Below are 25,954 nucleotides of genomic sequence, written 5' to 3' on the forward strand. Positions count from 1 at the left end.
TTTATCACCTAGACAATACATATTTTATAAACTAAATATTTATTTTCAATCTAAATATTTAGCTAAGTTTGAAACATTGACATTTATAAATGAATAACATACTGGAAATATTGAAAATGAACCTGAATTAAACATGTTTGTTCAGCTTAGAGCTGCAGGAGAGGAAAGTCCAGCTTTAAGGCTGAGATTCCAGGATGTCAGAATTTCCAGATGTTACCATCAATAACCCAAATTATTGCTGTTAAGTTTGTTCTTGCTGATCAGTTCAATTTGTCTTTATCAAATTTTACTCTCATAATTCTCAGCTGCAGCCTTAGACATTTCTCAGTTAAATCAGAATCAGCAGCAGTTTTATTTTAAAAACTCTACATGCTGATTTCATTGGTGAGAAAAATCAGTTTCTTTCAGGAAAGTTAATCTTTTAAACCCGTTGTGATTTACAATACATCTGCCCCAAAACAACATCCATATGAAATCTGGTTGTTCTGAGTTGATGCATTAAATCTTCATAAGCTTCACTGAGGCTGTTTAAATCTGAGCTTACAGCGCCCCCCGCAGGTTCACAGGCAGAAAACACAGAATCAACTCAGAAAGCCTTTAAACATCACGTTTATTTTCCCTTACAAACTGAAAAACAACAAAACATAAAACATTTAGAATAAAATAAAAGTTTGGTCGCCGTTCAGTTCAGAGACGAAAATGTTCTCTCCACCTGCTCAGGTGTGTAGCCCCGCCCACCGCCTCAATGTGACTGGGTCTTCTGACCAGGAGATTAAACGAGTCACTTTACGGAAACACATCTTAAACTAAAATTAAACTGTTGTGGAGGATGACGCCGATTTTATTTATTCTAACAGGAAACTACAGATGAACTGCTCCAGTCTGAAGAACCGGAACAGGAAGTTCAGGCTGTGAGGAGGAGGAAGATGAACGCCTCCTATGCTTCAGTCTTCCTTCCTCCTGGTTTGTTGGTTTCAGTTTGACTCCAGGCTTCAGATTCTGCCTGAACCTGCAGGTCGGCTTCATCGGGTCGGAGGAAGCTGAGGATCAAACTGAATCTGATTTGGAGACCAAACTGAAGCCAGCACAGCGTCAGCGCCGGCCCAGATCGCGCGGCTCCTCCTCATTTCGTCTTCTTCTCCGTGGCCAGCGTGTCGTGCAGCTTGGAGACGTAGGCCTCAAACTGGTCCATCACCAGAGTGCCCGACTCGTCGAAGAACGTCGACACGGACTTGGTGAACTCGGCGTCACGCGAGTTCCTGGTCTTCCCGTCAGTGAAGAAGACGCGGAGCGAGTACTGGTCATCGAACCTGGAAGAGAGTTGGAGAAAAAAGGAGAGTCAAACTGAGCTGAAGAAACAGAAACACTTCAGCTCCTTTTTCTATTTAGTTCCTGTTTTCTCAGTCGGTGGAAGAAAACAAGCTTCTTTTGCCACCTGATGGTCCAGTCGACCCGGTTCTACTGAAACCAGAAAATCTGCTCCACCTCCAGCTGCTGTGGGCTCTGAGTCAAACCAACCTGTTCCCCTCCTGGCCTGTGGGGGCGCTGCATCAAGAACCACTGAAGGAAACGACAAAACCTCTGAAGACACTGAGAGCAACTTCCTTCTTCACCAGATGGAAACAAGGTGGAGGCGTCAGAGTTTAGTGTTGGATGATTTCTCTTTAGTCTTTGGCTAAAGACCAGGAGACATTTCTGTTGCTAGCGCTAGGCTAACAGGTTTGTTTTGGTGGTGTTTACCCAGAATGCCCTGCAATGTATTCCTCTTCCTGTTTCTGCAGCGGTCTCCGGTCCGCTTGGCGTTCACATATGCATTCAAACTGAAACAGATTTCACTTCAGCTGAATCCAGCCCGAAGTGTGGAAGACCAGAGTTAGCTTAGCATTCACACGTCACCAACCGAACTGGACTTTCTAGACAAATGGACCGGAGTTGGATTAAAGCGGACCAATCAGGGCTGGTGGGAATGATGTGCAGCAGGTTCTGGTCTAAAGAGCGGGTCGTGTCTGTTTGGTAGTTTTCTATTTGGCTGTTTAATGTTTTGCATTTAAAGCAGCGCAGCGTGTTGTGCAGTGTTGTGTAGTTTGCAGCGTAAGGTGCTGTGTTGGTGCTGCACTCGGACCGTTTGAGGGAGGACGACAGCTGCCAGACGTGGTCCGGATCCATCCCGGCCGGGTCTTTCTGCATGGCCACCAGGAAGATGTTCTTCTCCTTGTAGGACGTGTAGAGAGTCAGGATGCCCATCATGATGAAGTATGTGATGAAGGCGAGTTAGGGAACGCTCATCGTTTATCACCAAGTTTTAAACTTTACATTAACCTGCTGTGGGGCTGTGGTAAAACCCGGACCGGAGCAGGTGAAGGATATGAGATGACGCAGCAGGCCAGGACGGGTCTGGACTCGGGGAACGGGTACAGGTAGTCCCAGACCAGCGCCAGCATGGCAAACAGACAGGAGACGGTGCAGATCAGCAGCCGGCCGTCCACCAGCTGGAAGTTCTCCACATAGCCGTACTTCTCCAGCAGCACCTGCAGGGGGCGCCACAGCCACCAGACAAAGAAAAAAAAAAAGGAATGATGGTTAGAAAATAATGTTTCTATAAAACAAACATTCATTAGCAGCAGCTTTCTAGCTAATCAGCAAATAAGCTGACAGTTGCCATGACAACAGGACCAAACCTTTTTCGCCGCATCGTCCAGAGAGTTCTTCACCGCGGCTCCGTCCCACTTATCGATCTTCACCGGCTTCTCGTCAATCCGCCACTGAAACGACAAACAACCCGGTCAGGATCCTGACCATCCAATCAGGACGCAGATGCACCGCCCCTCCTCACTGCGGGTTGGATGCAGTGAAACATCCAACCTGCCGTCCATCAGGGCTCTGGCTCTGACCCCAGAGTCCTGATGGACGGCTCAGGTCAGAGCCAGCAGCCCAACCTCAGTGAGTTCGCTGCCTGCGGTTAGGGGTGGCGTTTCAGAAACCAGCAGCCTGTATGTGTTACTTCCTGTTTCCTGAACACAGCTTCATCATCAGATCTTGTTCATTATGAAATTAGTTCAAAGCAGAAACTCTGAGTTTAACGACGCACCATCCTCTGATCTCAGCACTGAAACATTATTCAGCCAATCAAACATTTTATATGTTCACTCGCCTCAGGTGATCATTGTGACTGAACCAGAGAATTCATAATTCATTTTGTTTGTTTTGTTTATTTATTTTGGATATTTAAAATGTTTTCCAGTTCCAGTGTTAAATGTTTATTGATCTTTGAGAATGTGTTCTTGGATTATTCTATTAGTTGAAAATTGTTTCAAAACAACATTATTGTTTATCCCAGTAACTACTAGGATAAATTATCGTGACAGATCTATTTGAAGCTGATCGGTTTGTTGACATGGTTCCAACCTGGGCTTTAATAGATGATTAAATGCAGTTACTGTAGGCAGTTCAGTGATGAAAAAATTTTTAATTAAAATTTTTAAAAAAGAAAGAAAAATAATTCACACTTCTTGTAACAAAAGGGAACGTTTCTTAAGAGCAGCATTTGTGTTGGTGGCACACACACAGAGTTACCTAAAACTGAGGTACAAAGAGCCTTTGTGGGATCTTGTATTGTTGTAGCCAAAACACTAGTCAAGTATTTTTGTTTTGTTTTGTGAGGTTTTCTCCAGCTACCAGAGGCTGAAAGAAAAATATGATCTTACTAAAATTTATTTTAGAAAGTTATTTTATTTACCTTTCAAATTAAACTTTTTTTAATGCACTCCTGAAGTTTTGCATAATTGACATCTAGTCAATAAATTGTATCTCAATAAGTATTTTGACTCATCTGCTGCAGAGGGCGTCGTACTTTTTAAACAAAAAGCTAGATGAATTTGATCCTTTTGGGATTCCATATAACTTGATGAAAAACTGATGCAAACACGTTGCATCGGCCTGTTTTCTTAAACTTTGAAACCGATCAATTCCACGGATTATACCTTTGGTGATGCTTATTGTCACTTTGTACATTTGGCCCTCTGTTTCAAAATAAAATTAAATTTGTGATTTTTTGAATGAAGTCTGGCGCAGTGGTTCGTAACAGCTGCAAACACACACAACGAATTTCAGTGTAACTTGATTGATCTTCGATGCAGGAAGAGAACAGGAAGATTTTCTAGATTTAACAGTTTCATTTCATAAGTCTACAAATAGTTTAATTTCATTTAAATTTCTTAGATTCAGCTCACCGGAAACCTAACATTAAAACTGTTGTTCTGAGTAACACCTGAACTCTGAGATCTGGATATTTGAACTATAGCAGAGAATAAAGCCATCAGGTTTCACCCAAAAGCAGAATAAAACAAAAAACGTTAAAACTTTAAATCCTTACTTTCTCCAACAGCCCGCTCTTCCCGTTCCGAGCCGCCATCTTTAGCCTTCCAAATAAGGAAGTCGTGAGCTGGACCAACCTGATTGGCTCAGAATGCTTAACATTGAAGTCCCGTTAGTGCGTCTGCGTGGCGAACGTAACTGCGTCATCATGTAAGTTGGACAACCAATAATGAATTAAACCAGAATATGAAAGTCCATTTGTTACATTTACCCGCTTATCGTCGCGGAGGACAAAATTACTAAACTCTCTGCAGCTTTAACATTGCTTAAAAAGTAAGTATTAATTGCAAATAACTGATTGGTGCTGATAACATTTTCAGTTTCTTTGTAAATTATAATAAACGTTAAGTATTTTTGAATTTGAATGTTGGGAGATATTTGTTTTACAGGAGGCATCTGACAGATTGACAGTAAGGTTTTACCTTAAATGTAAAAAAGAAAAAAACATCTAAAAATATATTTCTAATTTTTTTTTAATTCTACAAATTAAAAATTTTTTATGTTAGGAAAAAACAAAAAACACTGAAATAAAATAATAAAAAAAACCCAGCAAAAATAAAGAATTGGAAAACCCATGTAAAAACAAAGGAAATTTAAAATTAAAGGTAAATACATTTTTTAAAAAACATTTTGAATTTTTGCTGACTCGTTAAAAAACAGCATGTAAACGACAGATTCCTGTTTTAGGAGGTTTATTTCATTCCTGCAGTTTCTTCTTCTGCTGTTTTACATGATGTACAGAAAGGAGTTTATGGCCAGGATGAAGCTAATTTAACGCAGCTCGTTTTTTAATCCGTTGCAGCTAATCATGAGTTTTATTGAGTGTTAGAGAAGCACCGATTCTCCTGTAGGTCCGTGAGGTCCAGGTTGCACCGCGTTCATCACAGAACCGGAACTGGGTTTGGAGCAAGGCTATGACCCCAAACAGGAAGCTCTCTCTGCAGCGTTCTGATTGGTTGAAGGGAATACGGAGTTGGGTCATGTGACGCAGCCGCTCCTTCAGGACCGAACTGGTGCGTCTCCAGAACCGATCAGCTGATTATCAGGAATCAATTGTTGCAGTTTGATTGAATAAAAACAGTGTATTGATGATCAGAACCGGAATAAAGAACCAGAACCTGCTGTGGTTCTGTCCAGGTTTGGTTCTCTGCTGGTGTTTGGAAGAAACGTTCCGTCTGGAAAAACTTTCCTTTGGTCTCTTTGCATATCTGCGGGCCGGAGCCTGACTCCTCACAGCTTCTTGCTGATTGGCCGGGACGTCCTCAGGCCCCGCCTCCTGCGGTTCTGGGTGGACCTCCATGAGCGCAGGAAGTAGCGGTCGGGGCTGGTCCTGCGGACCTCCAGGTCGAACTGTCTCTGCAGTCTGAGGGCGAGCGCTCGGTCCTGCCGCTCCTGCTGGACAGAACACGGCGCCTCCTGCTGGCCGCTGGGCCGGCTCCTCTTCAGCGCCGGGTCCAGAACCGGGTCCAGAGCCGGATCCAGGTGTTTGGTCTTCTGGTTCCTCTTCTTGCCCCTCCTTGAGGTAGACTGGTTGCAGATGCCGTCCCACTCCTTCCTGGGACTCAATGAGTCCTTTGGCACAAGTTTTCCGGGTCGGAACCCGGAGTTGTTGCACGGAGAGAACGAGTGTTTCCGTCCGAATGGCGCTGGGCCGCCGCCGGGTTCCAGGGCGGCACCGGCCGACTCCAAGTCTGAACAGCCTCTGAGGGCGGCGCCGCAGCCGTAGCGGACGGCGGGGACACGGATCTTCACCGACTGTTTCTGGAAGCCGTCCATGTCTGGCGGCTCGAACAGCAGCCGCCTCCTGTTGGCCAGCGCCACGGCGCCGCAGTGCTGCAGCGCCTTGGAGGCTCCGCCCCCTTCGGGCTCAGGGGCCGGGCTCGTGAGCGTGGCCCTGGTGCTGACCTTCAGCCCCTGCCGGTCCAGCTCAATCTGCCGCCACTTCTGCAGGACGGCCGGGCTCGCCTCGTAGCTGGTGGCCTTCTGCAGGCTGCGGCTCAGGTTGCGTGGCGTCGCCTTGACGACGGTGGGCTCCAACAGGCGGCCGTCAGGCAGCCGCTTGGGCGGCGTGCACGGCGAGCAGACAATGGGCTTAAAGTGGTTGAGCTCCTCTGAGATGCTGTCGTTGCTCTCGGGGCTGATGGAACGCTCGGCGCGGGCCGGCGGCGGCGGCAGACCCAGAGGCGCCGATGACGTCAGCACCGCCCTCCAGGTGAGCCTGCGGTCCGGCGCCGTGATGGGCGCTGAGATGGAGCGGCTGTTCTCCGACGACAGCAGGATGCCGGCTGCCGAGCTGTGGCTGATGCCCACCTGCAGGACGGTGACGGACAGCGTTACTGCAGGCTTCACCAACACAAAGGTCAGACTTTTTTAAATGATTCTGACATCATGACAGGACGTGCAAAACACATGAAGGAAAGTTTTTGTTGCTCTTGGAGCAGCTTTGTGCTGCTCATGTAAGGAAATGGGACATGGCTCTCAGCTATCTAGTAGAGCCATATCTGCTACTTGGCTAGCTAAAGAGCTGTATGCTAGCTGCTAATGGCTTGCTTGTGTTTGCTTGCTAGCTATCAAGAAGGTAGCAAGCAAACTGGCTACCTAGCAAGCATTAGCAGCATGTTCTTGGTAGCCTTGAGGCTTGAGTCAGTGAGTGAAGATGTCTGTGTGCGACTCGAACTTTTGCCTTATAGAAAGTTCTGTGAAAAAAACCGATGTAGAAAATGTGAGATTAAATAATCCACCACAACAAGGCATATTTAAGGCCAACTTGCATTTAAAAAAAAATAAATTTAAGACATTTTAAGACAATTGTGAATAAAATTTCAGACCTTTATCTCAACAGAAATGTACAAGAGAAATGGAACAAAACTGTGACATTTCACGACAAGTCGAGTTTAAAGTCAACTTACATTTTCTTTAATGAATTTAAGAGTTTTTACGACATTTTAAGGATTTGCTGACATTCTGACAGAGCCGGGTTAGAACGCATCCGTAGGCCTGTGATAACAAACATGGACTGATTTACTGTCCGGCGGTTCTGATCCAACCCACCTGCTCCATGACGGCCGCTGGCGGGACGATCGCCTTCATCTTCCCTCCCCGGTCCTCCAGGGGGTCGGTGCAGCTCCGACTCCTCCGGGAACCACTAAGGAGCAAACGGGAGGTCAAAGGTCGGACTCCAGGAGTGCCGATGTCTCAGGCCGCTCCGCTCACCTGCTGACGGCTGAGGAGTTCTTGGTTTTCCTGATGAAGGCGGAGATGTTCCGGATCCTCCTGCTGATGGGCTCCTCGTTCTCAGAGTCGGACAGAACCCCCTGAGAAGAGCGGCGGGTTGAGGAACAGAACAGGAAGGATGGACGGGTTCTGGATCCGTTGGACTCACCGGCTCCACCGCGCGTCGAACCGACCCGGATTCGTCCTTCCCCATCAGGCAGCTCCACTTCTGGATCTCCTCCCGGTCGTCGGATGCCAGCAGCTGGACAGGAAGAGGCGGGACAGATTCCTGACCATATTCGGGACGCAGAGACTTCCTGAAAGCTCCCAGACTCACCTTGAGCTTCACAGCTGGAGCCGCAGGAGCGTCCGCAGACTTCGGCAGGGTCGGACAGACGAAGACGCCTGGGAGCAAAACAGAAACAGAGACGCTGTTCCTGAACATGATCCAACCAGGCCTCCGTAGCCATCAGAACCAGAGAGCCAACAGGATTCTTTCTGCCTCCTCACTAAATTTAAAGGGGCGGTGTCATGGAAAATCAACTCTTTGAGCTTTACGTTATAAAGTTATTCCCTCATCCTAAACATGTCTCGAGTGTTGCCTTGATTCTTTCCTGCATTTTATGCTGGTAAAACGTTGTTAAAGGGTTAATAGAGAAGCCATGTTGTGATGACTTCCTGAAGGCGGAGCTTCAGAAAGAGCAGGAGCTTCTTAAAGAAACAGAGGCCCAATTTTAAGGCGTTAAATTACAAAGTCAAATTTTTGTTAAGTCACATTTGAAATATATAGCATTAAACTATGTTGCAATTTAAGATAACATAGTTACTTGATTACTATAAGATGACACAGTGTGCCTGGAAAATGTTTTTACTTAAAGGGCCAGTGTTATGTGTTTTCCAAGCACCTAGTGCCATTTTATAGCATAATCAAATAACTATTGTTTACTTAATTTGTTATAAAATGACATATATATATCTATATATGTGTCAAATATGATATAAAAAAGTTTTTACTTCGTAATTTAAAGCCTTGAAATTGGGTCTTTATCTCTAAAAACTCCTGCTCTTTCTGAAACTCCGCCTCCAGGAAGTCATCCCAACATGGCTCCTCTATGTTGTAAAAACCTTTCTTTTTACCAGCATTTCACTGAGCAGTAGCTCCTGTAATAAGCTCAGCAGTTCCACCAGCTGTTTGCTAATTACTGCTGGCTAGTCTGAAGGATCTGAGCAGGAGAATCAAGAGGGAGGGCTGGTCCATGAGGAAGCTGAGGAGGAGCTGCGCCTCGAAGGCGGGGCTAGGTCCACCCAGCAGAATGGCTGCCACGGAAATTAAAGGATCTCCTAAACATGCATGACAGAACCAAAGTGACACACCAGGTTTGTTTATGATGTGGGAATAAAATTCTAACACGATGTTACACTCAAAAAGTTGATTTTATGTAATACTGCCCCTTTAAAATCCGCGATCAGACAGAAAACTGCAATCGGTGCACCTCGAGTTGTTTCACCTTAAATAGGCATCTAATAACATTATAATGTATGAATAATATGTTTTTAATGTATCATTCATGAAGCACAACAAAAATACAGCACAATAACAACTGAATCTTGTCATGCAGCTGTTAAACTAAAAGCAAATTATTAATTATTTAAATTAGGTAACATTTTCCTTATTCTGAGATATTTAAAGATTTAGCTCCTCTTTCCAGGTCTTACTTCCTCCGGTAACTGGGACCAGAACTCCCAGTGGCTTCCACCACAAACCTCGACAAGTCCCAACAGAGTAATTCAAAATGAACTGAGCAGTACAGAGTACTGTAGTTCTACTACCAGGTCTGTATAACTGAGCTCCTCCTGTGTCTGTACATGTCTGGACAAGTCCTACATGATGCAAACTAAACTGACTGACCAGAACCGGTCAACAAATCAGAAAGTATGACCAGAAATATCCATTAAACTGAGCAGAAAGTGTTGAACAAACCAGAAAAAAAAACGAGAAAAAAGCCTCAAACTGCGCAGAAAGAGGATAAACCGGAGCAGCAGCTCCTCACAGGACAGTCATGTGTTCACCTGATGTTTTCATTGATTTATCTGGGACTGATTGGTGACTATCATATTCACACCGAACCGTCCCGATCCCAATACGTCCGCAGTCCGAACGGACCCGGACCGCTCCGCAGCGGGACCGAACCCAGTCCACCGCTGCTCTTTTCACTGCAAATTCCTGCTGTTTATTACACCCAACTTTATTAAAGTTCCGAATAAATCAGTTTATTCCCGGTTCTTTTCCAGCAGCTCTTCAGAGGACCGAACCCCGGCGCCAGGACAGATTCAGCGCCCTGTGAGCTGCTCTCTCCCCGCTAAACACACTCACCTCTCCGGCTCTCGCTGTCCCTCTTTCCCGCTCTGCTGCTGCCTCTCTCGGGGTCACTTCTTCTCCGGATTCGCTCCTCTCTGCCCGGGACTCTCCGGGCCAGGCACCGGGAACAGGCCGTCCCAGTCCCCGACCCAGACCGGCTCTCTGAGCAGGCTGAGCACTTTTCCGGCGGTCCGGACCCGGAGCGGCACCGGGCGGCTCCTGCCGTGCCGGGCCGTGACCTGGAGGTGTCTGCGGCGGTACCGGCCTGAGTGGATCGCTGTTCGGCGAACCCTGCGGTCGCCATCTTGTCTCTCAGGTCCGCTCCGAAAACAAACCCCACCCCCTGCCGAAAACAGCGCGAGCGCGAGCTGGACGCGCGTGCAGCCCGCCAACCGAAGAGCCGGGACACAGCGGCGCGAGCCTACTGTGGCGGGAGTCAGAATTTTCAAAATAAAAGCACAAATTCCCAACGTAATATGATACGACGCAACATACTCAGAACTGAAATTATCCAAAAATTGTACAAAAATGTATACATTCTTCATCTAAGTAAAAAACAACAACAAAGAAAACTTTGTATGTGCTACTCAAAATTCCTCAAGTGGCAAAGTTTTAGCTTCACCTGGTTCAATTTCTGCAAAAAAAAAAAGGAAAAAAAGTGTCTTTTGCTATCCAATCATGAATCGGTTAATAATAATAATAATAATAATAATAATAATAATAATAATTACAAAATCAGTCCTACCCTCATTTTCATATATTGATGCAAGTATTTTTAGCTGCATGCTAAAGGGATGCTATGTTGCTGCATTTTAGGCAATTGTTATGGATAAACACAGAATCATTTATTCGGAACACAATAAAATGTTTTATTTTCTTATTAAAAAGGAATTTAATTCTTTATTGCATTTTGAATTTAATTGGATGACAATATACTCTGTCTATGTCTGTGTTTTATTGTATTTCTAATATTGTATAAAAGGCTTAAGTGATTAACTGAAAAATCTACACAATGTGTATATTTATTTTTATTTGAAAAGTCACAATAGTCAATTACTAATTGAGTCAGTAGTTGCTGCCCAATGGATTTAAGTTGAATTATTGGGTGTTTCACTGAAGCAGAGAAACAATAAGGTGTAGAATTTTTTCAAGAGGTGTAAATATTGGTAATCATCCCAAATTTTTGATATCGGTGAATTAAACCATAGTGCTGAGGAGCTGTTTCTGGGGCCAGTTGTGATTTCTCTTAGAATTGCTCTTTTATGTTTTTCCTTCATATAAAGCCACATGTAAACGTCCCCAGAACTCTATCTATAATTCAGAATTGAACAGCTTTATTATGAAGGCCTCTGTGTGTTTCCGGTTGAAAGTGCGGCGGTAAACCGGAAACCCACGCGGATTCCACAGCTGACAGGTAGAGGACTTGGGCGAGCACGCGGTGACGTTGACAGGTGAGTCTCCTGGATCAGGTTTGAGGTTCACCTGCTGTCTGGACCGGACCAGAACCGAGCTTCTAGTTCTGAAGCTCGGAGAATCAGAGTTTCCTCCTGAAGCAGCTCTTTTCTGACTGCAGCCGGTGAAACCAGGCAGCCGAACTCAGTGTGAGGTTCTGCAGGCTAGATTGGACCCGTTTGTTCTCACTGCAGATTCTGGACCGCTGCGGTACCGAGGAAAGTCTAAAAACAAGTAGAATCTCAGGGGGATTCTGTATGCGCCCTTCACTTTGGCTGTCCAGCTTCTCTGAACAAATTAAAGCTGCAGGAACTTGACCCGGAAATGTTCCCAGCTTTTCCTGACAAAACATGTCAGAATATTTAGAAGAATCCTGAGATGACCCGTTTCTTGTCAGAATGAGTCAATTTGTTGGTTCTGAACTTATTGGTTCTGACTGGATTTGGTCCCGTTGCAGTTCTGGATGCAGACCGCCAGGCCCCTGGTGGAGGTGGTCCGTCTGGGCCTGGTGTCCTATCAGGAGGGTCTGAGGCTGCAGCAGGTCTACACTGACCGGCACCGGTTCGGTCCGGCCCACACGCTGCTGCTCTGCCAGCACTCGCCAGTCTACACCACTGGGATCCGGCACAAACCATACCCGGGTCCAGTACTGGACCGGCTCCGGCTGCTGGGGGCCGACGTCCACCACGCCAACAGAGGAGGACTCATCACCTTCCACGGACCGGGTCAGCTGGTCTGCTACCCGGTGCTGAACCTGGGGAGCTTTGAGAAGGTCGGACCTGAGCGGCCTGAGATCCGATGGCGTCTGTGGTTCTGGTTGTGACGCGGGTTCTGTTCCCTCAGAGCGTCCGGTGGTACGTGGGCCAGCTGGAGAAGACGGTCATTGCGCTGTGCAGCAGGTTCGGCGTGGAAGCAGCGACGTCTCCTCACACGGGAGTCTGGGTCGGAGACAAGAAGATCTGCGCCATCGGTACGTAACCAGACTTACTTATTTATTTCTGTAAATATTATTTTTCATAAATTAATTTATTTATTGGATTTGTTCTATATATATTTTTATGACTTTAGCACGATTCTCAGGGGGGCTATTGGGGTTGCTAGCATTTTCCAGAAGGGGCCTTGGGCCCCCCGATCCCTCTGCTGGAGTTGCCACTGTCGTCATGATAATCATGTTACTTGAAATATGTCCATATTAATGTTGAATTCCCTGAGTTTTATGGCGGATATTTACTCCTCTGTGGCCAAATTATGTTTTTGTTCATTGATCTGCAGTAGTAGCACTAAAACTCTGTTTCTGTATGGTTGTTCTGTTTAACTTTGATGGGTTTTTTATTTGCCTTTTTTCTGCAGTTTTGCTTCTTTTCATAAGTTGCTTGTGTCTCTTATGGGTCTGTGGTTCTTTCAGACAGTTTTGCACCTATTTGCTGTGGTTTAGTGCGTTTTTATGGTGGTTTTGAGTCTGTTTATCAGTGTCTGTTTATCAGTGTCTGTTTATAGTGGTTTCTTCCATCTTTACATTCAGTTTTTGGTGGTTTTTTATGTCTGCTGCAGTTTTACTTCTTTTCATGTTTTTTGATTGTTATGGAGGTTGTGTGGTTCTTTTCAGCAAGTTTTTTGAAAGCAGATTTGAACCTTGCAACAGATCTTTGCAGTGGTTTAGTAGTGGATGTGTATATTGTTTAAATTGATCAAGTGGTTTCTTTCCTCTTTGCGTTATTTTTTGCCTTTCTTTGGTTATTTTGTGCCTCAGTATGATTCTTAAAAATCATAGATTATTTTTTGCGTTTTTATTTAGTTCTTTGCCTCTTTCCAGCAAATTTTGTGCCTCTTTATGGAAGTTTTGTTTTTTCTACTTCTACTTTTAGGTCATTCTTTCTTTCTGTGATTTTAAACCTACTTATTGCACCTCAGGTTCAGCTGAAAGATCCAGAAACAAAATAAGAGGGTCTGAAGTCGACCCACCAAGATTGGGCTCATGAACCCTAAACTAACACACGATTGGGGAAAGAGTGTGACGCGCTACAAAGCAGCAGACGTGGTGACATGATTCTGCTGCTACAGAAATATGGTGGCTGATTGTTGCAAACATGCAGCAAACGGCGAAATGAACTGCAAACACATGAATGATGCAAATTCCAAAACACACAAATGGAAACAAAAAGGAAAATACCACAAATAGCAAAAATGACAGCAGCTCTGCAAAGTCACTTCGAAATCCTCCAGGCCACTAGGGGGAGTCTGGAGTCCATCACATTACATATACTGCTGTTCTATAATATTGCAAAAGCCTGGATGTTATGAAATAAGCATGACATAAAAGGCAACTTTTCTCTATTTTCTGTCTACTGTGTCTGGTTCTATATAGTTGGTGGTCGGCTCCCCTAGTGGTCTGGAGGACTTCTGCTTTGTGGATCAAGTCTGCAGGATTTAATACTTTCTGCTTGTTTCTGCATTTGCATTTTTTTTCTTTTGCAACATTTTTCTGTTGTATTTGTTGGGTGTTTTAGAGAATTTTGCCATTGGAGACATGAAAGCATGTTGTCAGCCTCCAGTTTTTGTTGGATCTGAACAGAACAACCACCTGAGTTTAGAGAACTGAAGGCGACGGGCCTGACGAATGCTGAGTCGTAGGGTTCAGCTCTTACCTCAGTGACGTTGGGTCACGTTGTTTGACCTTCTTCAAGTCAAACAAAATTGGCATCAGTCAACTCTACTACATTTATGCTGGTTGGTGCTGCAAAAAATAATTTGTGCTGCTTTTGTTTGGAAGTTTTATTTGATTTTGTAAATGTGGGAAGGACTGGTTGAAAGGGTTTTTCATTAATATTTTTTAAAATGATAGGATATAAAAATGTTTGCTGCACAAACAATTGACACCAATTTGGTTTGAATTAAAGAAGGGGAGGAGCCAACTTCACTCAGATTCTGCTACCCCAGCTGCTGACGGTCCACTGGGCCCGTAGTCCTGGTGGACAGAGTGGTGATGTGACAGAATAAAGCAACCTGTAACCAGTTGGTTTGGTGTTTATTCTCCATCTTGGTTCTCCTGTCATCAGCCTTGGCAGAGCCGATGGAAGCGCCTCAGTTTGACCAGTGTTTGTGTTCCCAGGAATCCACTGCGGCCGCTACGTCACGTCTCACGGCTTGGCTCTGAACTGCAACACGGACCTGTCGTGGTTTGACCACATCGTGCCGTGTGGGATCCAAGGCAAAGGCGTGACGTCGCTGAGCAGAGAGCTGCAGAGAGACGTCGGCGTGGAGGAAGCCGTCCCTCACCTGCTGGACGCCTTCAGGGAGCAGTTCAGCTGCCGGCTGACGGAGGCAGAAACGCCAGAACCCGACCGGAACGGCGGCGCGTCGCCTGCGTAGAAACTGTTTCACTCATGATGCCTTTTTTCTCCTCCACTGACAACAAAAAATTTTTAAGAATCAGGAACACTAAAGCTGTGAATTATACCTCCGTTGTTTTTCATATAAAATAAAGAGATCAGACGATGAACCTGTTTGTTGTCTGATTCAGAACAACAGACGAAACCTGCTTGTTATGTGGAAACATATCAGTCGGTTCAGTTTTCAGTGTTTATATTTGTATCTGAGTATTTTATGTTGAAAGGAACCATCAGAGTGTTTCTGGGATCAGGAAAAGGGCAGCTAACGTTTCTGCAGACCCCACACATCCTGGACACAAACTGATTAGACTTTCACATTCAGCTCGGTGCTACAGAGACGGTTTCTCCCTCCAGAATGTCTCTGATGGACACTTAACAGACACTCAGATCAATATTTGCACTAATTCCCTCTTGTGTAAAAACACTGGAAAATATACAAAAAACATTTTTTAATATTTTATCCTTGTTATACATGTTAAATGTCTTCATTCAAAGTAATTAGAATGAAAGTCTAATTCCTTGCCTGTCTGCACAAAGCTTGTGAATAAAAATAATTCTATTTTATTGTGAAAGGATCCGGTTCACAGTTTCATTTTTGACTAACATTTTTTCTGCACTGAAGTCGGTATCTGATTCAAAGAAACGTGCCACTTTTGTCAAAGAATATAAAACACATTTGATCAGTTCTAGATCAGAATCCAGTAATAATCATACTGGTCACAATTGGATTGAATTCTACAAAAATTGTATATTCTTGAATAATTTCAGATCAGTGAGACCTTTATATTACACATAAAACGTTTTTTAATTGATATTTTCACCAAATGCTCCTAAAATATAAATAATTCATGGTAGTTCTGAAGAGTCAACGTATTTTATATTGTAATCCATATCTGACGTAGTCCAATTATTTAAAAAAAATTAGAATGGTCCTTTAGTTTTACTACGAATCGGAAGCCAACTTCATGGAAGGCGCTAACAGCGGCTAGCTGCGGTTAACGGTACGTTAGCTGCCTGGAGGAAGAGGCGGACGGTGCTGACGCACTGCAGCTGCAACAACAACCTGGCAGTGACAGCGTGCTGCTGGGGAAAAGGCAACAGAGCCCAGAGAGCCGGCAAACACAGCAGCTGTTCCCTCCAGTCTGATGGCTGAGCATTAGTTAGCCCGCTCCGGTCTGTCGGCATGGAAGACACCGTGGGAACCGGAGGAAATGGGGACCTAAACGCGAACCTGGGGTGGCGGAGAACCGGGGACCCAAAGCTGGACAAGGCGGTGCAGCAGTGGCTGGACTGGGACAGGGTGAGTGTTTGTCTGTCTACCCGTTAACTCGGACTCCGGGTTCTGCGGTTGTAGCCTGGCAGCGGTAACCGTTACCCCGGAGTTCCCCTAAAAACACACAGCTTCACCGTTGATTCTCACATAAACGAGCTGAAAAACACAAAGAGGATTAAAAGAAACTGGGGCAACAATATCTGACGCCTTCTGGAAAAATCGGCCCATTTATTTTCTAACATAGAAACACTTTAGGTCAGAACTTTAATTGGTGTTTGTTTAGAGCGTTTAAATGAGATGTTAAAAACGATGAGATCACTGTTGAACGGACATTCCTGAACTGAAACAATGTATGCCGAATTTATCCTCAGATCAGGTTAGTACAGAAAACTCGCAGACAGCACTGCTGGTTCTGATTGTTTCAGTCTGTGGACTAAGAACGCTAAACCTCTGGGTCTGAATATGGGGGCTCTGAGTTAGGGCTCATCAGGGTTAGTGGGAACAGCAGATTAAATAATGTGTGGGTAATCAGGTAGCAGCGTGACTAAACTGTTTGAGTCATGAAAGGCCCAGTGTTTGGATTTATTACCATCCTCAGCTCCAGCCTGCAGGAAAAGCCCGGAACCTGCCCCATCAGAGCCTGATTGAGATGGATTCATGTGATAACTGTTAATGCATGTTCATGTTGTCATTTCATCAGGGGCATCAGGTCTGCAGAGGGTCCAGTCATCATTTAGGACAATCAAAATAAATCAGCATCAGTTTCATGTTCTGTAAACTCTCAGCACACATTACAGCAGGCCTGGAAATAAAAGCAGTTGTTGCTGTTAAAGCTGCAGTATGTAACTTAAAAAACAAAAACATTTATGTATTAGAACTATCACAGTGTGATAACATCCACCTCCTCCTGACAAAAAAACAACCAATCAGAGCCAGGAGGAGGGGCTTAGCGCTGTAAGTCAAACTCGCTGCTCAATGTGCTAATGGCAAAGAAACAACTTATTGTTCCTAAAAATCATTTATCCACCGTAATCGATGGCCAAGCTAAATACACACACACACACACACACACACACACACGGATGATTGACAGTGCAAAGACCCTCCTGGCTCTGATTGGTTGTTTGTAGTGAGCGCTGGGTAAAGGCAGAGCAGAACAATTTATTTTTTCCACAAATTACGTCTCATACCCAGATTACATAATGAGACCAAATTAAACTCCTGATATCCCCTGATGTCAGGATATCAGGGGATGATATCCTGACATCAGGATATGTCAGGATATCCACAGAGCTCCTGCAGTCAGAGCTCTGTGGGTTAAAGGTCACCGTGACCTGCTCTGTAAATGTCAGCAGCTGGGAAAAGCTTCCCTCATGTTCAGATTTCTATCTTTATCCTCAGAGCAGAAACACGCCAATAAAAGCCAATCAGAAGGAAAGCAGTCTGAAACCAGAACCAGATTACAACCGGGTTGGGTCCGGCTCAGGCCAGTTAACCTGAACTGGTCAGAACATTATTCTGAACTCGGTGTCATCAGGCTGTGTTAATTTTCTGCAGAACAAATGGACTCGGGCTCAGGTGGAGTCTCTGGTGGCGGCGGGTCGCCTGGAGGACCTGCGGTCCAGACTCTGCAGCCGGATGAGCTTCGGTACAGCCGGACTCAGAGCCCCGATGGGAGCCGGATTCAACCGGATCAACGACCTCACCGTCATCCAGTCCTCACAGGTTACTCACCAGTTCATACACCAGTCCAATCAGGCTGCAGACCAGTTACTACACCAATAAGAACTCTTTCATACTGGTTGCAGACCAGTGTAACTGGTCCCGTTCCTGTCCATCTGACCTGTTGCTCCGCCCCTTTCAGGGCCTTCATGCGTACCTGTGCAGGTGTTTTGCTGACCTCGGCAGCCGGGGCGTCGTCATTGGATACGACACCAGAGGTCAGGAGGAGAGCGGCTGCAGCAGTCAGAGGTGAACAGCAGGAACTCTCCATCCGGTTTTGTTTCCAGGGATTTGGTACAGAGATGGAACGGCACCCAGACAGGAAGTGCAACAGGAAGTCCGTCCCCTGGACGCGTCCTGCTTCCTGATCCAGGTCTCTGTGTGTTTGTCCGTCCCAGGCTGGCCAAGCTGACGGCTGCAGTGATGCTTAGCAGAGACGTTCCTGTCCATCTCTTCTCCTCGTTCGTCCCGACTCCTTACGTGGTGAGGAAGCTCAATGACATCACTTCCTGCAGAAGTGATGTCACTGTTAAAGGAATATTCTGCTGTTTTAACAGGCTGATGGTGCATAAACAGCAGCAGTCTGAGCGCGCTCAGTTTGGTCAATTCTCTAAAATCTCACACTGCTGATAAAAACTATTCACCTCCTTGGATGATTTATCTTTTTAGCTCATTTACAAATCAATCATGATCGACATGATGTTTTAAAGTCAAAGTGAAAATGGATTTCTACAAAATAATTTAAATCAGATAAAAATGTGTAACATAAAATAAGTGATTCCATAAATATTCAAGCCTTTTTAGTGAGTTTTTCTCACTCATTGTGAGGCTGCGAGCACCAATTGACTAGATCAGTCACAGTTAAATACTCATTTCATGTTGCATATTGTTTTTATTTAACATTATTTTGTATAAATCAGTTTTTGCTTTGATATTAAGACTTTTTTTTTGTCCAAAAAGCCAAAATGTTGATCTTGACTGATTTATAAAGCAATAACAAGGTAAAACCTCCAGAAGGTGAATACTTCTTTATGTTGAAATATCCATAATAAATGTTCCTGCTGTTATTAAATGTGTGGATTGGTACAAATTAGCTTTGTTTGGAGTTTTTTTTGTTTTGTTTCTTTAACTGATGAAACAAAACATCAGTAAAAGATTAGAAGATGTTTTACTGATGTGAAACATCTGATCTGGAATTAGCATCTCAGATCAGATGCTGAGGAATCAGATCCTCTGCAGACGAACTGCTGCTGTAAAAACAGGAAGTTTTCTGTAAGCTGTGGAAACTTTCTGACCGGGTTGAGCTGTCTCTTTACCAAATTGTTTGTTTTCACGTTTTGTTTCCCAGCCTTACGCTGTGAAGAGACTGGGAGCCGCATCTGGAGTGATGATCACTGCGTCACACAATCCCAAAGAGGACAACGGCTACAAGGTCAGGCTGAGGGGTCACTCAGACCAAACACAACCTCCTGCGGCGCTCATCCGGTCCGGAGAGTCTGTCCCAAACAGAAACCTTTAATGAATCTGTCTGATCCGGATCCAGAACCTCATGCTCTGAGGATCTGAACCGTCTGGAGGTGCAGCATGTTTCTGTCTCCCCCTGCAGGTGTACTGGTGTAGCGGCGCTCAGATCGCCTCCCCTCATGATAAGGAGGTGCTGCGCTGTATAGAGGAGCAGCTGGAGCCCTGGAGCGCCTCCTGCTGGGACGAGGAGCTGGTGGACCGCAGTTCGCTGAGGACCGACCCCCTGACCCAGATCAACAGCTTCTACATGGACGACCTCACTTCCCTCTGCTTCCACAGGTAACTTCCTGTTTCCTCCCTCTGTTTTCCCCCAATAACTTCCTGTTCTCTCCCGACTTCCTCTGCTAACTTCCTGAACCCTTGAAGCTGTTCTGTGTTTTCCAGGGATCTGAACAGCAGCTGCACGTTAAAGTTCGTCCACTCGTCCTTCCACGGAGTCGGTCACGACTTCGTCCGGCAGGCCTTTCAGGTGTTCGGCTTCGTCTCGCCCGTTCCCGTCCCTGAGCAGAAAGACCCCGACCCAAACTTCTCCTCTGTTCGCTGCCCAAACCCAGAGGAGGGAGAGTCTGTCCTGGTAACCTGGATCTCTGTGGAGTCAGAACTTCCTGGGTTTCCTCCGTGTTTATTGTCCTCCTCTGTTTTCCAGGAGCTCTCACTCCTCCTGGCCGAGCGGGAAAACGCTCGGATCGTCCTAGCAACCGACCCCGACGCTGACCGGCTGGCCGTGGCCGAGCGATCTGACGGGTATGTGACGCTTGCTGCAGTTAGACCCCCGTCCTGCAGGGAAGTCTAGCTGGATTCACCCAGCAGGTTATTTGGGTCTGCTTTGAGTTGCAGGCACGGGTGGAAGGTGTTCTCAGGAAACGAGCTGGCTGCCCTGTTGGGATGGTGGATGTTCTTCAACTGGAAGGAGAGCCATCCAGACCCAGCAGACACCAACAGCGTCTACATGTTGGCCACCACCGTGTCGTCCAAGATCCTGCAGGCCTTCGCTCGCATCGAGGGTTTCCACTTTGAGGTCAGAAAAAGCTGAAGGCGACTGGTTCATCTGATGGATCTCTGCAGAAACAAACTTGTGACACCTGTTCTCCAACAGGAAACTCTTCCTGGCTTCAAGTGGATCGGGAACAGAATCCATGAGCTCTCCAAAACCGGAAACAGGGTCATATTTGCCTTCGAAGAGTCTATAGGTGAGAACTTTGATGGTCTGCTGTCTCTTTAAATCTCTGTGTGTTTGTGTGACTCCCAGAATCGTCATTGGTCCAATCAGAACCAGGATCCTGATGATCAGTGGTGGTCGCAGCTCAATTGCTACCACTTGTTGATGAGCGACTGTTACTGTGTTCCGTTGCTAAAGCATTACAGTCAGACTGTGATGTAAAGCCTAATTCACACAGCAAGATCTCTACGGCTAATTTGTCCAGATTTTCCAATTCCAGCAATCTTCAGAGACGCCTGCCACGTGTTCAGAGTGATCCGGTCCGCTTGGAAGGAAGTCGGGTGGGACTTCTCTGAACTAAACACGAGGATATTCAACATGTTGGATTGTCTTGGCTCGATGAAATGTGGCCAGGTAGAAAGCAATGTGACAGAAACACATTGCTTTCTTGAAAATACAGAAGACAGAACAGCTTCCATGGAGCAACGGAAAGTCCAGTGGAAGTTGGAGATCATCCAAGACATTCACTGTTGAATATCGTCCACTAACTTTTGCCATTGCTTCTTCCTCGTTGGCCATCTTTGTTTACTCTAAACTCATGTTTGGTTTCGAGAGGTTTTGCAAGATTTCCCGTCTGACAGTTAAAAGTTGAGTGAAATCAGTTTGTATGGCTGAACACCACACACTGTAAAACCAGACCTGTTATAGCTAAGGTGTTTTTTATCACCTGTGTGGTCTCAGGTTTTAAAAATCAGCCAACAATTTTAAATTCTTGCCATCTGAAGACAGCATAACTCAGTATTTCATTTCAGTAACACCTTTGAGTCCAAGTGAATCAACTCGTAGTTGCATTAATCCGTCAGTAGGGAGCGCTGTAAACACTGCTTATTTTCTAGTATCTAACTTAAAGATATTTCCTATTTTTTTTCGGGGGGGTTTTAAGCCAAGATATTTTCACAAAGAAAACGTTTGTGACTCAAAATCTAATATATGTGTAGCCATGTTCTGATTTTCATTAAATTAAAAAAATTAAGTAAGAAGCCTGACCAGCTGAAGTGGTGACACCTACTGGCAGATTAGCAGAACTACACCAAGCTGCTGTATAAAGTCTCTTCTGGCTTCTTTATGGTTCATTCTGTGCATAAAAATTTGTGTTCAAACTGTAAAACAATCTGACTCAGTCAAAGTCTCTGCCTGCAGGTTTCCTCTGTGGTAGCATCGTTCCTGAGAAAGATGGCGTCAGCGCGGCCGTGGTCGTGGCCGAAATGGCGGCGTACCTGCAGACCAGGAAGTTGAGTCTGAACCAGCAGCTTCAAAACATCTACCGGACGTAAGAGACTGTAGGATGCAGCAGGTTGGGGGCTGAGGTGTAAAAATACCAGAACGTACTCCCATTTCACCACCAGATGGTGGCAAACAGCAACAGTTCTGATCTCAGATCAGCCTCTGCAACATAAACATCAACATCGAGGTTTCAAAGCCGTGAGAAAATCACCTGAATGATCAGTAAACATTTAAAAATGTGCTAAATTATGCATAGAACATTTCTTATCAAGGAACAGCATCATAACGGCAAGTATGAGTGAAATTCATATTTGACATGCAGTAATTTTTATACTTGAGCAGCTCAAGTATAAAGGTTTAGGAAAGTGCTTGTCTCTTAAATTTAACTTTATTTTGACTCTGAAGTAGGTTGTTCTGTTTGAGACGTCGGTGTCTGAGGTCGGTTTTATTCTCGTTTTTTGTCACTTCCTGTCTATAGGTATGGTTACCATGTGTCCAAGACCTCATACGTCACCTGTAACGACCCCCCCACCATCCAGAGGATCTTCAGCCGGATCAGGAACTTTGCCGGAGACGGCTCGTATCCAAAGGCGTGCGGCGACATCGGGATCGTCCATGTCAGGGACGTAACCACGGGATACGACAGCAGCCGGCCCGACCTCAGATCAGTGAGAGCAGCTCTTCTTCTTCCACTCTGGAGGTTCTGATCTTATCCTGGTTCCTGGAGCTGGTCTTCATTGTAACAGTTTCACGGTTCACAAGTCACAGTATTTTCCTAAAATCAGCTCAGTTCAGACCTCAGTATGATAAAAATGCTGTATGATATGTTGGAGCTTCACAAACTGCTGCAGAACCATTAAATACGGGTCACTAAGGTCTCTGCTTCAGTACATCTGGATCCCAAAGATAGATCAGCAGGTAAAGAGCACCGATGGGCACCATCTAGCTAAATGTAGCTATTTAGCTAGATGCTAAATGACTACACCAACATGGTACTCAGCAGAAACCAAAGCTAACGTGCCAAACTCTGTATCCACCGTACGTCTATGACAGAACATTCTACAACATGGCATGTCGTCCTCAGCAGGTCCTCTAGCTAAGTGTGCAAACTGGTTTCAAAGTTTGCAAAAGTGCAAAAGTCAATTATATTGACAGCTAAATGAGCCCACAGTTGGTAAAGAGGCAATTTAGCCGTTTGGTTTGTGTGTGTTGGTCGCCGTCACAAAATGAGCTAACGCTGCAGCCAATGTCAAACTTCATGTAACTGAATATTTACAAAACAGTCAAGTAAATTTTGTTATGAAATTCATCCCTAAACGATTTATTTAGGGACACTAAGTGTGTTAAACGTTTTCAAAATTAGCAAATCCTAAAAGTAAAAAGTAGCTCCACAATTAGTGCATTAGCATGTTAGCATAAGCGAGCCCACCACTGGAAAAAATAAATTCAGCCATCTGGTTCAGGTGAGTTTGACCAGGAAGGTTTCAGGACCCCAGACCTGGAGACCTGAAGACGCTCCTGAGCTAAAGGAATATGGAGGAGTTTTTCTGCCACAAGTTTTGAGAAGACATGAAATCCTGCTTTCAGACTGAAAATGTGCGCTCTTGGATTATGGCAGAAAAATTCCCCCATAAAGCAACAGTAGACTGGACTGAGTTACTGGTGCTGAAGGAGGTTCTGGTGGATCCTGGGGTGTTCTCGGGTTCTGACTCAGTTTCACCAGAAAACAACGACCAGGCAGAATCTGTTGGTTGTTTTTGAAATAATTTCAGAACCTGGTTCTGAAAGTGGTTGGACTCCTGAAGCCTTCTCTGGACTCAGTGAAGCTCCGTCTCAGATTGTGGTTCTGCTCGAGGGGTTTCAGTTCTGATCCGAGGTGGTTCTGAGGAAACTTCCAGGAAGTTTAATCTGAAGCAGGAAGCTGTTTCCTGTCCGACAGGTGCTTCCTGCTTCCAGGAGCAGCCAGATGATCACCTTCACGCTGCAGAACGGCGTCGTGGCAACGCTGCGGACGAGCGGCACCGAGCCAAAGATCAAGTATTACACCGAGTTCTGCGCCGCACCAGGAGAAAGGTCAGCTGAGGATTTGTGTCATCACAGGAGTGGGCGGGGCCTCTGTGACATCACTGCTCTCTCCGTCCTGCAGCGACGTGTCCCAGCTGGAGGTGGAGCTCCGGAAGGTGACGGACGCTCTGCTGGACGAGTTCCTAGAACCCGACAAGAACCACCTGATCCGCCGCTCCGTCTAGCCCCGCCTCCTGCTTCCTGTGGAGACATCGCTTCCGGTAGCTGCTTCCTGTCCTCCGATTGGCCGACGGGTGATCAGCTGTCGCCCTGCAGAAAGTTAGAGGTTTATTGATGTGTAAAAGTAAAGAGAAACTCCAATGTTTCTTTTAAAATATTAGATTTTATTTTATTTATCTTTGAGATTTTCTTAAAAAATATAACATAAAAAATTCAGCTGGAGATTATTAGGCTTAGTTTTTCCAGATTTTAAAACAATTTAATTTTCTGTAAATGTTCATAGCTTTAAGACTTGTGATGTTTTGTGAAGAGCAAAATTTAAAAAAATTTTAAGTGAATATCAAACCAAAAACACAAAACAGCTGAAACTGGTCAGTTTTTGCTTAAGAAATGTATTTCTGTTAGAAACTTTCTGCCGACTCGTCAGAAATCATTTTAGTTTGCAGAAATTGGTTGAAATGTTTTCCTGCTTTGCTTTACTGTTGATCAACATTAAAAAAAAAATCCAAAGAAATTGAACTAAAACATCTGATTTCATTTGTTGACTCTTAACTCAGGTGCATTCTGGGATTTCAGTGCTAGATGCTAGATAGATGAAAAGAATAAATGTTTCCTGTGTTTAACTGCTGAAATAAGACTTTGTTTTTTCTGATAGTAAAACAAAAACATGATTGTTTTCCATCTCTGATCATATTTAATTTTTTGCAGATGAATTGTGAGAAAAAGGTTTGATGTTCAAACTTGAAGTTCCAGTAAAAGCCGCAGAATGTTCCTTTATCGGTGTATAAAGCTTTATCTAGATGTGGACAGGTTGTGTGTTTTTCTACTGGCAGAGATGCAAATATATTTATGAGGACTGAATTCCTGCTGCTATGAGATGCTGTTGAAGACTTTTATTTTGGTAAAGATTCAGCTTCCTGTTGCAGTTTCACTTTTATTTCAATGAACCTCTGAGCTACAATAAAATAGAAAACTTGTGTTTGGCCTTCATTTGTGTTTATTAGGTAACCATCTTCCTTTCAAGATGGCTTCCCTTCCTTATGCTCAGCCTGAAAATCACTTAGTTCAACAAGTCGGAGTTCAGTATAAACTGTAAATATTACATAAACCAGATTTAAAGAGGAGTTTGGAAATTGGGCCAAATTACTTTTGACTAATGTAGTTTGGTTTGCACCAGAATATGATGCATTCCTGACACCAGAAATATGTAAAGACTAATGTATAAAATAACCCAGAATAATCTGTGGAAATATCACAGACCAGTATGGATATTCATGCTGAAGCACCAAGAGGCAGAGGAACAATTAGTCCAAATTAATGTTCACTTCACAAATGTATGTGTTCATAATAACCATTTCACAAGCAAAAGAGAAAACTTCATTATTTGAGAGTCATGTTTATTAATGCTTGTAAAATTAAGAATCAATTATCCAAAAGGTTATTGATTTCCATCAGTCATCGTGACGGACAATTTAATGATTTGGAAATAAAGAATCTACTTGTTTTAAACAATATCCTGCAGTCAAAACCAGCTTTGGTTTATTAACAGATGCTGGGAAATTTTGGGAATTATAATTCAAAAGATTTGAAAACTATAATTTCAAAGTTCCTTCTACAGAATTCTGAATAAAATCTGGATCAATGGTTTACTCCTTTGCTCAGAAAATGTAGTTACTAGATGCACCAAACAGGAGCAAATTTTATAATCAGTTCAATTTTAATGATATATTTGAAATATATATATCTACGTGTAAATTGTCATAAATGGTTGTAAGTTTTTTTACTGAAGTGTTGCACATTTTTCTTGTTGAATAATTAAATATGTCTATTTTTTACAATTCTTTCATGACATTTTTATTAAATATGAATGTTTATAATTTGGGTATGTCAGAACCTGGTCACTTTTTTATAGTGTCCCAGATATAGTACGGGTCTTTAAAGAATATTTTTTATTTTTTAGG

The 25,954-nt window shown here is 44.4% G+C and overlaps 4 protein-coding genes across 5 annotated transcripts; 2 read left to right on the top strand and 2 right to left on the bottom strand.

Annotated features, from left to right (window-relative positions):
- Positions 1–592: 592 nt before the first annotated feature.
- On the bottom strand, positions 593–4,478 carry spcs2 (signal peptidase complex subunit 2). Its single transcript, XM_015039129.1, has 5 exons — positions 4,373–4,478; positions 2,679–2,762; positions 2,368–2,528; positions 2,123–2,257; positions 593–1,310 (listed from the first exon to the last, which is right to left on the bottom strand). Exons 1-5 carry the CDS (start codon positions 4,409–4,411, stop codon positions 1,124–1,126), a joined length of 606 nt encoding a protein of 201 aa, XP_014894615.1. The 5' UTR covers positions 4,412–4,478; the 3' UTR covers positions 593–1,123.
- A 571-nt stretch (positions 4,479–5,049) lies between these two features.
- Positions 5,050–10,344, bottom strand: rnf169 (ring finger protein 169). The gene is made up of 5 exons (XM_015039124.1): positions 9,962–10,344; positions 7,757–7,992; positions 7,588–7,688; positions 7,426–7,519; positions 5,050–6,684 (listed from the first exon to the last, which is right to left on the bottom strand). Exons 1-5 carry the CDS (start codon positions 10,248–10,250, stop codon positions 5,605–5,607), a joined length of 1,800 nt encoding a protein of 599 aa, XP_014894610.1. The 5' UTR covers positions 10,251–10,344; the 3' UTR covers positions 5,050–5,604.
- Positions 10,345–11,288: 944 nt separating this feature from the next.
- lipt2 (lipoyl(octanoyl) transferase 2) lies at positions 11,289–15,291 on the top strand. The gene is made up of 4 exons (XM_015039128.1): positions 11,289–11,397; positions 11,856–12,170; positions 12,242–12,368; positions 14,508–15,291. The coding sequence occupies exons 2-4, from the start codon at positions 11,862–11,864 to the stop codon at positions 14,765–14,767; spliced, it is 696 nt and encodes a 231-aa protein (XP_014894614.1). The 5' UTR covers positions 11,289–11,397; positions 11,856–11,861; the 3' UTR covers positions 14,768–15,291.
- A 464-nt stretch (positions 15,292–15,755) lies between these two features.
- Positions 15,756–24,497, top strand: pgm2l1 (phosphoglucomutase 2-like 1). Of its 2 annotated transcripts, none has more exons than XM_015039122.1 (14): positions 15,756–16,087; positions 17,618–17,785; positions 17,925–18,031; positions 18,181–18,265; positions 19,131–19,214; positions 19,389–19,585; positions 19,691–19,880; positions 19,953–20,050; positions 20,138–20,324; positions 20,403–20,496; positions 21,666–21,795; positions 22,228–22,417; positions 23,689–23,822; positions 23,896–24,497. In XM_015039122.1, exons 1-14 carry the CDS (start codon positions 15,971–15,973, stop codon positions 23,996–23,998), a joined length of 1,884 nt encoding a protein of 627 aa, XP_014894608.1. In that variant the 5' UTR covers positions 15,756–15,970; the 3' UTR covers positions 23,999–24,497. The 2 variants fall into 2 exon arrangements, with proteins under 2 accessions (XP_014894608.1, XP_014894609.1); XM_015039123.1 differs by having other exon boundaries at positions 15,757–16,087; positions 20,144–20,324.
- The last annotated feature ends 1,457 nt before the right edge of the window (positions 24,498–25,954 follow it).

The sequence above is a fragment of the Poecilia latipinna genome, unplaced genomic scaffold (assembly GCF_001443285.1).
Source record: "Poecilia latipinna isolate Pla-1442-1.1 unplaced genomic scaffold, P_latipinna-1.0 Scaffold462, whole genome shotgun sequence".
NCBI classification, from domain to species: Eukaryota; Metazoa; Chordata; class Actinopteri; order Cyprinodontiformes; family Poeciliidae; genus Poecilia; species Poecilia latipinna.

Bases quoted from the DNA above. Each gene is read 5' to 3' on its own strand.
- pgm2l1 (XM_015039122.1), top strand. From the start codon at position 15,971: ATGGAAGACACCGTGGGAACCGGAGGAAATGGGGACCTAAACGCGAAC. The intron at 16,088-17,617 runs GTGAGTGTTTGT...AATTTTCTGCAG, and splicing joins AGTGGCTGGACTGGGACAGG to AACAAATGGACTCGGGCTCA. The intron at 18,266-19,130 runs GTGAGGAAGCTC...TTTGTTTCCCAG, and splicing joins TCGTCCCGACTCCTTACGTG to CCTTACGCTGTGAAGAGACT.
- rnf169 (XM_015039124.1), bottom strand. From the start codon at position 10,250: ATGGCGACCGCAGGGTTCGCCGAACAGCGATCCACTCAGGCCGGTACC. The intron at 7,993-9,961 runs GTGAGTGTGTTT...TTTTGCTCCCAG, and splicing joins GGACAGCGAGAGCCGGAGAG to GCGTCTTCGTCTGTCCGACC. The intron at 7,689-7,756 runs GTGAGTCCAACG...CGCTCTTCTCAG, and splicing joins TTCGACGCGCGGTGGAGCCG to GGGGTTCTGTCCGACTCTGA.
- lipt2 (XM_015039128.1), top strand. From the start codon at position 11,862: ATGCAGACCGCCAGGCCCCTGGTGGAGGTGGTCCGTCTGGGCCTGGTG. The intron at 12,171-12,241 runs GTCGGACCTGAG...CTGTTCCCTCAG, and splicing joins ACCTGGGGAGCTTTGAGAAG to AGCGTCCGGTGGTACGTGGG. The intron at 12,369-14,507 runs GTACGTAACCAG...TTGTGTTCCCAG, and splicing joins CAAGAAGATCTGCGCCATCG to GAATCCACTGCGGCCGCTAC.
- spcs2 (XM_015039129.1), bottom strand. From the start codon at position 4,411: ATGGCGGCTCGGAACGGGAAGAGCGGGCTGTTGGAGAAA. The intron at 2,763-4,372 runs GTAAGGATTTAA...TTGTCGTTTCAG, and splicing joins AGAGCGGGCTGTTGGAGAAA to TGGCGGATTGACGAGAAGCC. The intron at 2,258-2,367 runs ATATCCTTCACC...CGCCTTCATCAC, and splicing joins CTGGCCTGCTGCGTCATCTC to ATACTTCATCATGATGGGCA.